This window comes from Lagenorhynchus albirostris, chromosome 9, assembly GCF_949774975.1.
Source record: "Lagenorhynchus albirostris chromosome 9, mLagAlb1.1, whole genome shotgun sequence".
Taxonomy (NCBI): Eukaryota; Metazoa; Chordata; class Mammalia; order Artiodactyla; family Delphinidae; genus Lagenorhynchus; species Lagenorhynchus albirostris.
The window spans coordinates 65,635,663-65,648,024 of record NC_083103.1 but is presented as its reverse complement, the minus strand read 5'-3'; the positions used below and the strand labels follow the sequence as shown (position 1 = coordinate 65,648,024).

The 12,362-nt window shown below is 37.3% G+C and overlaps 1 protein-coding gene across 1 annotated transcript in view; it reads left to right on the top strand.

Moving 5' to 3' along the window:
• Positions 1 to 12,362, top strand: part of NOX4 (NADPH oxidase 4) — a 148,535-nt gene that overhangs the window by 25,017 nt on the left and 111,156 nt on the right. Inside the window, exons 4-6 of the mRNA XM_060157883.1 lie at positions 1,494 to 1,578; positions 6,083 to 6,180; positions 9,554 to 9,581. Of these exons, the coding sequence (XP_060013866.1) occupies positions 1,494 to 1,578; positions 6,083 to 6,180; positions 9,554 to 9,581 (211 nt within the window). The remainder of the gene's footprint in view (positions 1 to 1,493; positions 1,579 to 6,082; positions 6,181 to 9,553; positions 9,582 to 12,362) is intronic.

Genomic DNA, 12,362 nt, shown 5'->3' with positions numbered 1-12,362 from the left:
GCTGGAGTGATTTCTTCCAAGATGATAGTAAAGACCACGTCGCATGTCAAGGTGATCAGTGAGCTATTCTACAACAGTAGGTAAGGGCAGAGGATAACAGAGTATCAGGCACTGTGCTAACATATATAAAATTCACATATATTGAATACTTGTGAATCCTCACATGATTCTGTGGGTACTGCAGATGAAGAAACTGAAGCCTAGGGAGTTTAAGTAACTTGACCACGACCTTGAGACTAGTGAATGGTAGAGCCCAGATCAGCCTCAGGAGTTCTGAGCTCCTTCTCATTCTTCACTGAGAGCTTGTAGTTTCATTTAATTAAATTCAAGTGAGCAAACTAGAGCTGTGTGGACTTTGATTAATATACAGGGTGACTGCTGGTATTGGTGTTAGTTTCTTAAAACACATACCTGTTTTGAGCTATGTAAAAGGCTTGAAATAGATTTCTTGATTAAGATGTGATGTCATATATGATATTTAGTATAAAACAAAGGATTTAAGAAAACAGAAAAGCCCTTTGAAAGTTAAAATTCATCTGAAATTGTTTTTTGTTTTCTCTTATCCTCGTGTGTGTGTGTGTGTGTGTGTGTGTGTGTGTGTGTGTGCGATATATGTGTGTTTATTCCTGTCTTCAGTAAGATAGTTAGGCACTGCTGGATCGATACTGATATTTTAAAAGGAGTTGTTAACATGAGGTCATTTTGATGTTCTGTGAAGTTCATGTGAGTCGATTTACTGTGGTAAAACTTCTCAACCTTTTCACATAATTATATTTAGAAACTCTTAGCTTTTAATGCAGTAATTTGTGGAAATAACTCTTTCTATAGGTTGCCAACTATTGCGAAATGCTAGGTTTTGATCCCTGTGGCTGGCCATTGGCTTGGTATGAAGAAAGAGAAGATAAATGGCAGGAAATGAAAAGTGCCCACATAAGTCTCTCAGTATTTAATAAGTCTTAAAGAATTATCCCCCAGTGTGAAACATAGGTACTCAAAGATGCTTGACATTTTATTTTTGTGTAAGATCAAGCAGGCATTTAAACCTGTAGATAAAATTGCTTTATTTAATAATAATCTTATTTTTTGACCACAAAAGGAAATTGTATATATTGTAAAATTAAAACATTCCAGAAATATGCAAAGTAAACAATGATGGTTCTCCTAAATGTTACTCTGCCGGAACAACCACTATTTGAGATAAATGCCTGCAAATATGTTAACATACATAATGTCATTCATTTTAAACAATACAGGATCATAGTTTAGTTTATGTGTGGTAACTTTTTTTTACCTAACAATATATCTTGTATGTTTCCATATCAATAATAAGCCTTCTCACATTCTCTTTAATGATTTGAGTGTTCCATTGACTAGATATAGCATACTTCATCTCACCAATTTTTAATTGATAAGCCTCTGCCGTATTTACAAAGACTCATGCGTATATCTTATTTGCTGCATCATTTTTATCATATTAAATGCTTTTTATTTAGGTTCCAAGCAGGAGAACCAGAAGATTGTTGGATAAAAGCAGAACATTCCATACAACCTGTGGTGTGACTATCTGTATTTTCTCAGGTGAGAAAACCAAAAGATGTTAAATATTATGTTAGAATAGCACATTTTATGAATATTTTTATTGTTTATGGTTTTCTTATTATATAACTTAATTTTCTCTTCTGTGTATTTAAAGAGATTTATCTAGTGATGCTACAGAAAATGGGTGTGTTTTATATATATATATATAAATGTGCAAAGTTTGGCCCCCAAGCTGGTAATGATTATTTTCTAAAAGTAAGTAATTTCATTTAGAAAGATTGGAAGAAAGTGATTAAAAGCTTTTAACCTCTAAAAGTAATGATATGATAGAAACTTAAATGTGTGAAAATTAGAATGTGAAATGTGCATTCACAGAATATGATTCTATCAAAATTATATTTGTTAAGTGTTTCTTTGATATTAACGCTTGGGCAGAAAAGCAAATGTCAAAATTTGTGGAAATTTATCCTTCTCAATTCCAAGTTAAAATATGAAGTGAGAATCTTGTGGTTTTTAAGAGTCTTTTTTTTTTTTTTTTTTTTTTTTTTTTGCGGTACGCGGGCCTCTCACTGTTGTGGCCTCTCCCGTTGCGGAGCACAGGCTCCGGACGCGCAGGCTCAGCGGCCATGGCTCACGGGCCCAGCCGCTCCGCGGTATGTGGGATCTTCCCGGACTCGGGCACGAACCCGCGTCCCCTGCATCGGCAGGCGGACTCTCAACCACTGCGCCACCAGGGAAACCCTAGAGTCATTTTAAAATAAATTTTTATTCTGAGCGTGTATATGACACTTTTCAAATTTTTGAAACAGAAATTAATTAATGTATTAAGTACAGGTACTCTGGAGACAGATTTTGTAGGATCTATCCCCAGCTGCTCTTCTGCCTTACCAAGTGACATAATCTCTCTGACCTTCAGTTTGTTGTTAACTGTAAAATGGATCAACAGTAGCACCTATCTCATGGTTTTAAGACTAAAGTAAGAACATGCCTATGAAGTTCTTAGGATAGAATTAGTTATTATAATTTACAACCTCAGGGGTAAATTATCTCAGTGACATAGCACCTGACATTTTCATCTGTTCATTATTTGATAGGACATAAATTATCTCAGTGGCATAGTACCTGACATTTTCATCTGTTCATTATTTGATAGGACATAGGTGTTTTGATACTTGGGACATTTGATCTGGATATTTGTGTATGGCCATTTTGAATCAGAAGTGTTTTGCTATAGCTATTGCCAAGAAATCATTAAACTTTAAGCTTTTCTAAAATTGCCAAGTATTGTTAAAACAGGCATCTTCCCAGTGTTTTATCCCTGAACATCTTCCCACTGGTAGTTCCCACCCTGGAAGTGAGAGATGGGGAGAGGCTCAGGGATGGGCTGAAGACTCCAGTATAGCTCAAGTCTAGGAATGGAGTAAGAGTCCAGGATATGATGAGGACCAAGGGTGTGGCCAGGGTTAGGGTTGGATTACAGCTAGAGAGAGTGAAAGGTCAAAATGGAGAAGGATCGGGAAACGCTGGTACATTCATAACTTGATTTGTTCTAAATGGGAGTTGTGTCCAAATATTCTGTTCAGTTGGAGAACAGCTGAAAGACTCAGATAGTGTGGAGTATTGCCATGAATGAGTATGTGTTCCAGAGGGTTTGCCTTCTGCCACTCACTAGGGGTCTGACTTTAGGTAAGTCACCTTTCTTAACCTTAGTTTTCTTATCTGTAAAATAGGGATGAGGGAATTCCCTGGCAGTCCAGTGGTTAGGAGTCCATGCTTCCACTGCAGGGGGCCCGGGTTCCAACCCTGGTTGGGGAACTGGGATCCTGCAAGCCGAGAGTTGCAGCCAAAAAAAAAAAATAGAGATGATTCTGCCTACCTCATTGTTCTGTTATGAGAATTAAATGGGGAAATCCATGCAAAGTGCAATGCTTTCTCTTGCCTAAAATTAGAAGCCCTGAAGTCTTTTAACCTAAAAAGCCTTTTAAGGAAGGTGAATGTATCCCTTAAGGCTGTATCTCATACAGCTGTTACCTAGGACTTTTTTTCAGGAGAATTCAGAAAGAATGGTAATTCCTCTAAGGATGCCCTTGCACTTTTGAGCCATATAATATGTAATGAACATGTAAACCTTTCACTTAAAATGGAGTTTTTTTCCTATAGATTTTAGAAGTGCTGAAGCTATAGGACACAGATAGTTTTGCTTCTATAATGTTTTATATCTGTACCATAGTTGAGTCTCACCTAGACACCCTTTGTTTATTTCTTTGGAACCCTGTCCTTGCTTGGTAGTTAACCCACTTTCAGTTTCCTGTCCATTTTTTTTTAACATCTTTATTGGAGTATAATTGCTTTACAATGTTGTGTTAGTTTCTGCTGTATAACAAAGTGAGTCAGCTATACATATACATATATCCCCATATCTCCTCCCTCTTGCATCTCCCTCCCACCCTCCCTATCCCACCCCTCTAGGTGGTCACAAAGCACCGAGCTGATCTCCCTGTGCTATGTGGCTGCTTCCCACTAGCCCTGTCCATTTTTTATGAGACCCTTTTCCCTCCTCTAATTTGGTCACTGGCAGGAATTTAATCCTTTAAATAACTTTTAGGTTATTTAGCATTCTAGCCCTTCTCTCTCACTTTCATTTGTCTTTGTGTGTAATTTGGAACTCTTGGCTTACCTATGTACATGTCGTATGTTAGGTTGGAGGGGTCATAGAATTTTCTAGTTTCCAGGCCATGTCTTCTTTTGAATCTCAGCACTCCATATATCAGTGTAAATTGTAATAGTTTCCTAAGCAATGTAGGTTCACTTATCTCATTAAGTCTCTTATTTCTGTCATCACCATTTTACAGAGAAGTAAACTGAGGCATTAGTAGGCAAGCAATGTGGCCAAGAAAACAGGTTCTCTAGCTAATTAAATATTGTTCTTTCCCATACATTACAATGTGCTGTTGATGTTAACTTTATTTCACCTACAAGGAAAGGCTGGGAAGGGAGGAGGGCATTACATTTCTGTGCAAAATGTCATTAGCTTCTTTCTTGTCCAGGCTTCTCAAGATAATTTTCTTTTCCCTGACCATGCCGAAATGGATTTGTCTTCAAGTCTCTAATAACTTCCTAACACTTTTATCTCTAAGTCAGTTGACTACTCATTACTGTGCCCTTGTAGGTAGGTTATTAAATGCTGATCATCATCTCCTGAGTTTTTGTCCCATGAAGTGGTTGCCAACACTTTTGCTATTGGGTTTAAACACTATGACTTGAATCTGTGGATTGTGAAAAATGTTAACTGGTTAAAAGCCTTTTCATGGACCTATATTTTAGATTGAGTGTCAGTGAAGTACACAAGATATATAACAGGTTTGGAGCTATGGGAGAAGTGAAAGATGTGGAAAATCTAAAGTACAGCGGTTCCCCCTTATCCATGGGGAGATGCTTTCTAAGACTCCCAGTGGATGCTTAAAACCGAGGACAGTACTGAATCCTACATACTGTTTTTTCCTATACAAACATACCTGTGATAAAGTTTAATTTCTAAATTAGGCACACTTAGAGATTAACAACAATTACTAATGATAAAATATAACAATTGTAATAAAAGTTACATGAACCTGGTCCCTCGTCTCTCTCAAAGTATCTTATGGTACAAATTTAATGCCTTTTCCATCTTAACTAAACATGAGTTGCAGTTTGAGGTGTGACAGCAAAGTGAGCACGAATTTCTTTTTTCCTTCCACTTTCCCGGATAGACGATTCATTGCTAAGGATCTTGGCAACCTCAACATACGAAATTTTGTCCTTTCCTTATTAAGTCGAGAACTTTCACCTCTTCATTTAAAGGAAGCACTTTACAGTTTCCTTTGGCATAAATGAATTGCCAGTATCACTACTCTTATAGTTTGGGGCCATTATTAAGTAAAACAAGGACGACTTGATCACAAGCACTGCAATACCCCGGAAAGTTGATCTGATAACCAAGCCAGTTACTGAGTGACCAACGGGTAGGATGTACGTGGCAGAGGGATGATTCACATGCCGGGTGGGATGGAGTGGGATGGGTGGAGATTTTATTACACTCAGAACAGCATGCAATTTAAAACTCATAAACTGTTTATTTCTGGAATTTTCCACTTAATGTTTTCAGACCACAGTTGACCACAGGTCACTAAAGCTGCAGAAAGTGAAACAGTGAATAAGGGGGGATTACTGTATTCAGAAGCTGCTTAAATGAACAAATAATTCCCATAATATTATTATTACATAACGTGTGTGCATGTGTGCCTGTGTGTGTATGTGTGTTTCTAACTCTTGACTTACTAGGGTTATTTTATTCCAGCCTTTGAAAATTGTTTCTTTACATGATTTCTCATACTAAAAGTGTCTATAATTAAGATTCTTTGTGCTTTTAAAACTTCCCTTTTAATTGAACATTTTATTGCATACAAAGCTGTCAAATTGTGACCCTGTGTTTACTTAAGGAGAGGAACTGACTCCCTCTTATAGAGCGTATGTGAAAATCCCAGTGATTGGTGTGATTCTATAGGTGTGCACGTGGCCGCCCACCTGGTGAATGCCCTCAACTTCTCAGTGAACTACCATGAGGATTTTGTTGAACTGAACGCAGCAAGATACCGAGATGAGGTGGGTGGTCTCTGTCTTCTCATTTTCCTTTCACTTGTCGTGAGATGACTAGTAAGGGTCTGTGATTTTCACAGAAAATTTGTACCTTGCTGCTCCTTTTCAGTGCTTTTAAAATGCACTTGTCAAGTTGAGTTTTATTCTTTTCAGTAGGAAATAGAGGTAATTACTATTTCACAGTCTCTCCCGCCAAAAATGAAAGTTCAGAGAGCGTCTACTTTTTATATTCTGCAATGTTCAGAAAGTTGCCACTCAGGTCTGCCTTCTGCCTCCCAACAGCTTTTGTCTAATTCCTGTCGCTCAGTGGAGACTATTGACAGTGCCATTACAGGGTAAAACTCCTTCCGTAACTCATACAGTGCTTTGGGGGAAAAAAGGCAGAAAAGAAGGTTGACTATTTGAGGATCCTGGACCATCAGTTGATTTGACTTAAAAATATTATTGAGTTTTAATGCTTTACTCTGTTTTATTTTGTTTTTAATCCTTATAGTAGGTGACCTTGAGCTGAATTCTATAGTGGGCAGTATCTAACTTAGGGGTGCTTTTCTCCATGTGAAGCTGCCCATGAAATGAAATTATATGTACAGGGTGCTGGGCTGGACCAATGAACAACACACGTACAGCCCTAGTTAGGTGTGTGTTGCTCGGCATTTTCATCGTGTCCTCAGGCTGCCTCTGATTCCCAAAGCCAAGACTGCATCAACACCGAAATGTTCAGGGTCCCGTGCGATCAGAACCCCACCCCGTTCTGCTAAGTGCGGTACTGACTTAATGGATTGTTCCCCATCTTCCGCTTACATATCACCAGAGTTCTCTAGATTAATACTGCTGTGACCATGTGCTTGACCTCCCTCCCAAAACAAAACAGAGGTCAAAGTAACAAGAAACAAGCATAGACGTAAATCACGAAACCAAAATAACAAGCAGCCCTGGATAAATCCCATAACTATACCAGTATTTTTAAAACACCAATGTAATTTCATTGATCTGGGTTAGGGCCAGGCACTAATATTTTTAAAAAGCTCGCTAGTGATTGTAGAGTGCGCCTAACATTAAGAACCATGGAAAAGTCTAGCTCCTTAGCATGCCGGTGGAAGCTCTTCACATGTAATGATTTCACAGCAAAGCTTCCATCTCTCCCTGTCTCCCATCACTTCTCTCATTCCTCTCTCCTCCTCTGCCCAAATCACATGGGGTTACTTGTGTCTTACTCCCGCCATGCAGTTTCCTTTTTTATCTTTTCCTTCTTTGCTTCTCTCTTTTGCTTTCTAAATTCATGTCTTAGATAACTACAATAATCTTATCATTTCATTACAATATACTTTTGCTTAATATTCCAATATTTTAGTCATTTTAAGATTTCTAGTTATTAAATTTATTTCACTTTAAGAGAGATATAGGCTCAATGGAAAATATTTTAAAACTCCCAAGTAAATGAAAAGCAAAAGCTTCTCTTCCAAAACTAGCCGCAGTGAATGATTTTATGTTTTCTTATAAGACATTCTGAGTGGTATTTTATGATATATATTCTTCAGCAATTTGTAAATATATGTATTGTGGCTTGCTGTATCAGAAAGTATACATCTACCTCATCCTCTTCATATGAATACACCATAATTTATTTTTAGCCTTTTCCTTATTCACAGATGTTTAGCTTGATTCCGAGTTTTTGTCATGAACTGCATGCCAATAAATTTATTTTTTTGTACACTTCTGCTAGGCAGATTCATGGAAGTAGAATTTTGGTTTCAAAGTTATGCACATCTTTAGTTTTGATGGACAAATTACCTTCCAAAAAAGCTTCACCCCTTGATACACTCTACCAATTTTATCAGAATGCTTATTTCTACACTTCACTTGTTTGTAAAAAAACGTTGCTGATCTGATGGATGAAAAATGCTAACTCATTTTCATTTACATTTTCCCTTTTCCCCCCTTCCTTCCTTCCTTTTCTTCCTTCATATCTTCCTTTTTTTCCCCTCCCTCTCTTCTTTCTTGTAATAAATATTTTTGGGTACCTAGACGGTACCAGGCCATGTACTAGATGAAAATGAAAAAATACACACATATACAAACACACACTCACACACACATATATTACATATATAAACGGTTATATTCTGTGAATTGTCTCTGGAAATGATGGGTTTATGACATGCACCTTATTGTTCTGCTCTGTGCTTTCATCCTGTCTTCTCCACATCTCCAATGACCCCTCCATCCTCCAGTTTGTGTTGGTGGTGCATTCCTGACGGCCTAGCTCAGTTGGCCTCATCTTGTCACCTGTGAAACAGTCTCTTACTCTTCTTCTATTCCATCTTCATTCCCTGGCAATATTAATTGTTCCATCTTCTGAGTTTCCATAGTTATTTATTCATATTTCTGGTATTACCACTTTGTTCAGCCCATCTTGTATTTTTACTAATTTTTTGTGTATTAGGTTACTCTAGATTAGCCTTTAGTCATGTTTCTAACATCAATGGTAGAATTCATTTGACCTAAACTGGATGAGGAGCTATTCTTGGGCAAATGGTCCTTATTCAAGACCCCTAAAATTGTATCATATAAATGGCTTCCTACTTTGTATATAGCCTGGCCTGACCCCAGATTCAATGGAGGCATGAGGAAAGAAATTCAGAAGTTGTGCAATATTAGGCACCCTTAGGATGAAAAATTAATCCATATTCTACTGGGAATTGATCTAAAGTTTTCCAGAAGACAGAAAGGGAGTTGACTTCAGTCCATTATACCACAGGAATGTAGTTTAAAGGAAATATTACAATAACCATATTAATGTGTTATATTTCTGAGTAGCAGGAACCTGTCTTCCTTATTTGAATATCATCACTTATTTTTACAGTAGCCTTTGAAACATTTTAGTTCTCAGTTAGTATTCTCTGTACTGAATTTACACAGTACAACCCCCCCTACATATTTTATCACTTTTGCTTCTCACTGTCTTGACACTCGTTAGGTGCAGTTTGGCAATTGTGGTAGATAAAGTATATATTAACGTTTCCACAATATAGGTAAGGTATTGAGCCCCCAAATGGTCAAAGGGTGGGCTTCAGGCCACTGCCACTAACTTATAATAGCTTATAACTGGCCATGAAGATGAAAGCCTAGGCTTTCTGACTCTTCATACAATATTCTTCCTTTTTCAGATAGCTAAACTTCTTGGAATTGGGTTTTGTATGTATTATAATCTCCTGTGATATCGTAAAAACATTATGAAATTCAATTGCGTCTTATTTCCATTGGGAGAACAGTCTCTTACATACCTAATACATGGCTCTTATCTCTCTCAGACTCATTGCAGAATTTTATGTTATCGGTGTTTTATTTTTCAGTCAATTTTTTTTTTCCTTTTTATCAGGATCCTAGAAAACTTCTCTTCACAACTGGTAAGTTGTTACTCATTTCTGCTTCTGAAGATTCAGGGAAATCTTGGAAAATAAGCATCATCAAATTACACAGCATTTAGATATATGCTAAAATATAACATGGAAAATTTGCATATGAGAACAAATGATTAGGAGTTGAAGCATACAGTTGCAATGAAAACAGAGGGACAGGGCAAACAGTTAGGGTTCAGATGAATGAAGAGTAAAAGTAAGCAAATGCATTTGCCTTTCATATATTCTTTCAAAGAAAATAACATAATGCCTTATGCTTGTTGAGGGCCTGCTATGTGCCCACTGCTTTGGCAAGTACTATTGGAGATAATACATATGGACCAGTTCTCTGTCCTCAAGGGTTAGAAAGAAACACCAAGCACTCTGAGTGTCAGTGTAGTTCTTCTAATTCAGTAATTTAGTAGGATATTTTGTGATCTTAAAACCCATGGAAAAAGAGGAGAAACAGTCATTAAAATAAGTTATCTTTCTTGAAATGTCTTCTTTCTCATTTCTAATTTACTTTTCCTTCTCAAACATATTGTCCATGAAATCTCAGTATAGACTATTCATTTGTTAAAGCACACTTGAATATCTCAAAATTTTGTCCTGATGTTAGTACAGTTCTTACTATTTTCTTCTTTTTCTCAACCTTACACTTATAATAATGAAAAAGAAACTGTATTTGAGGGATTTTCTTTTTTTTTTGTGGTACGCGGGCCTCTCACTGTTGCGGCCTCTCCCCTTGCGGAGCACAGGCTCCGGATGCGCAGGCTCAGCGGCCATGGCTCACGGGCCCAGCTGCCCCGCGGCATGTGGGATCCTCCCGGACCGGAGCACGAACCCGTGTCCCCTGCATCGGCAGGCAGACTCCCAACCACTGCGCCACCAGGGAAGCCCTTGAAGGATTTTTAACTTGTATTTCAGGGACACGGATGATTGTGTAGCGGAGATGGTCTATCATAAAGGCTTGGCTGTACTCCCTTATTAAGGATCAGAATTGCATATGGGACTGAGGCATGGCTCTGTCAAATGCATTGTTTTTCTTTTGAATCAATTTTATGGTGAAAATAAGAATAATTGGGGTGTTCTTTCCCTCCACGTCGCAACTACATATTTAGATTGATAATATATATATATTTTCTGCCTATCAATGTATGATGCTTGCCATTTGCAAAGTACTCATTTCAGTTTTCTCTTTAGGAACACAATTTAGTTTTGTTTACAGATTTGCTCATTGAAAACATGTTTTTATTTAAGCCTTAAGAATTGGGTGAGAAGTAGAAGGGAGAAAAAGCAGAAAAACAAAACAATGTATGAATCAATGTATTTTTTGGTTCATATGAATCATTTTAAGAAAAATAAACAAGAATTTTGTTTTAGTATTATCTTGTTCAGCACAGAGTATAGCTGAAGACTTGGAACATTTGAAATGCTTAAAAAAGTTTAGTTTACAAAGATATAAGGAGATTTCTTATATGACAAAGATATTACATTAAGAAACATAGTAAAATTAATACTTCTTTATAAGTAGGTGATCTCTCCACCTAGCTTGAAACACCATCATCCTATGTTCTTTCCCAGTAGTTCCCATGAGTGTATTGGGCTAGGTAAAGATGATACTTAAAAACACAAATTCCTGATTCCAGCCTAGAGAGAGTCCAGGTTGGGACCTGCCAATATGCTTTATTAACCTTTCCACTACTGTTTTACCCTTTAGTGAGCATCTCATTACACTCTTGAGCATACCTTCTCACCACTACCTACCTTTTACCTCCTCTCTTACTCTCTTTTTATCACCTGGTCAACTCTTGCCTATCCTTTAAGTTTCAGTTGCCATGCCTATCATGCACAGATTTCTGCCAAATTTCACTAAGTAGAGCTGGTCTCTTCTTGCCCTGGGTGCCTAAAGATACATAGTGAAAATACTATGAATAATTTATTTCCTTGCATATACTGTAGAATAATTATTACCTTACATATACTGTGTCTTCCACTTAAAGGTGAGCTTCTCCAGGGTGGAAAAGGGATGTCCGTAGGGCATGCAGAGAAAATACTTTGTGTGGCATTTCTGTCAATACAAACAACTTGAATTATCCAAAATCAGCATGTCAGCATCACTGTAGTGGCCTAGTTCCAAAAAATTTCATGAAAGAAGTACTGTGCTTGCCATCAGGTGCCATCTACTTCACAGGGACACAGACCCTCCCCTTAAGTATGAGGCTAGAGCTCCTCAGGCATCTGGTCGACCCCACTGAATAGTAGCAAGTGAGAGAGCAAAGCAGAATCTAAGGATGGTAATGGGATGAGTGACACTGTTCACTTAGTCCAACTTTGAATTCACTTAGTCCAACTTTGTGTTATGAATACATCTCTGACTGAGTCTATTTCACAGCTATCTTTGAATATTGTCAGGCACAATACCTAGGAAGAATAAAGTTCCTGATGAAGAAAGGCATGCATGTTTTTAGATGTTCTGATGATAAAGCATATTTTCTATTAGTTGATATAGTTCTTGAATTTTAATTTGTTAAATGTTACATAGAGTCTTCTCTCTCTCTGTCTTTAAAAGTTTTTCCGTGTAACCTAGGCCTAAGAAATAAGGTTGTCTTGTAGAAAATAAAGCCTGTGGCAGCACAAGTGACATAAAATATGGGATTCAGACTCACTAAATAAGAAATGTTAAAGACATTTCAATTAAGAATTTATAGAATAAAATAAGTTTAATAGATTGAATTATTCAAACATTTTATAATGCTTACTACATATCTCCAAATTTGGTAGTACTTG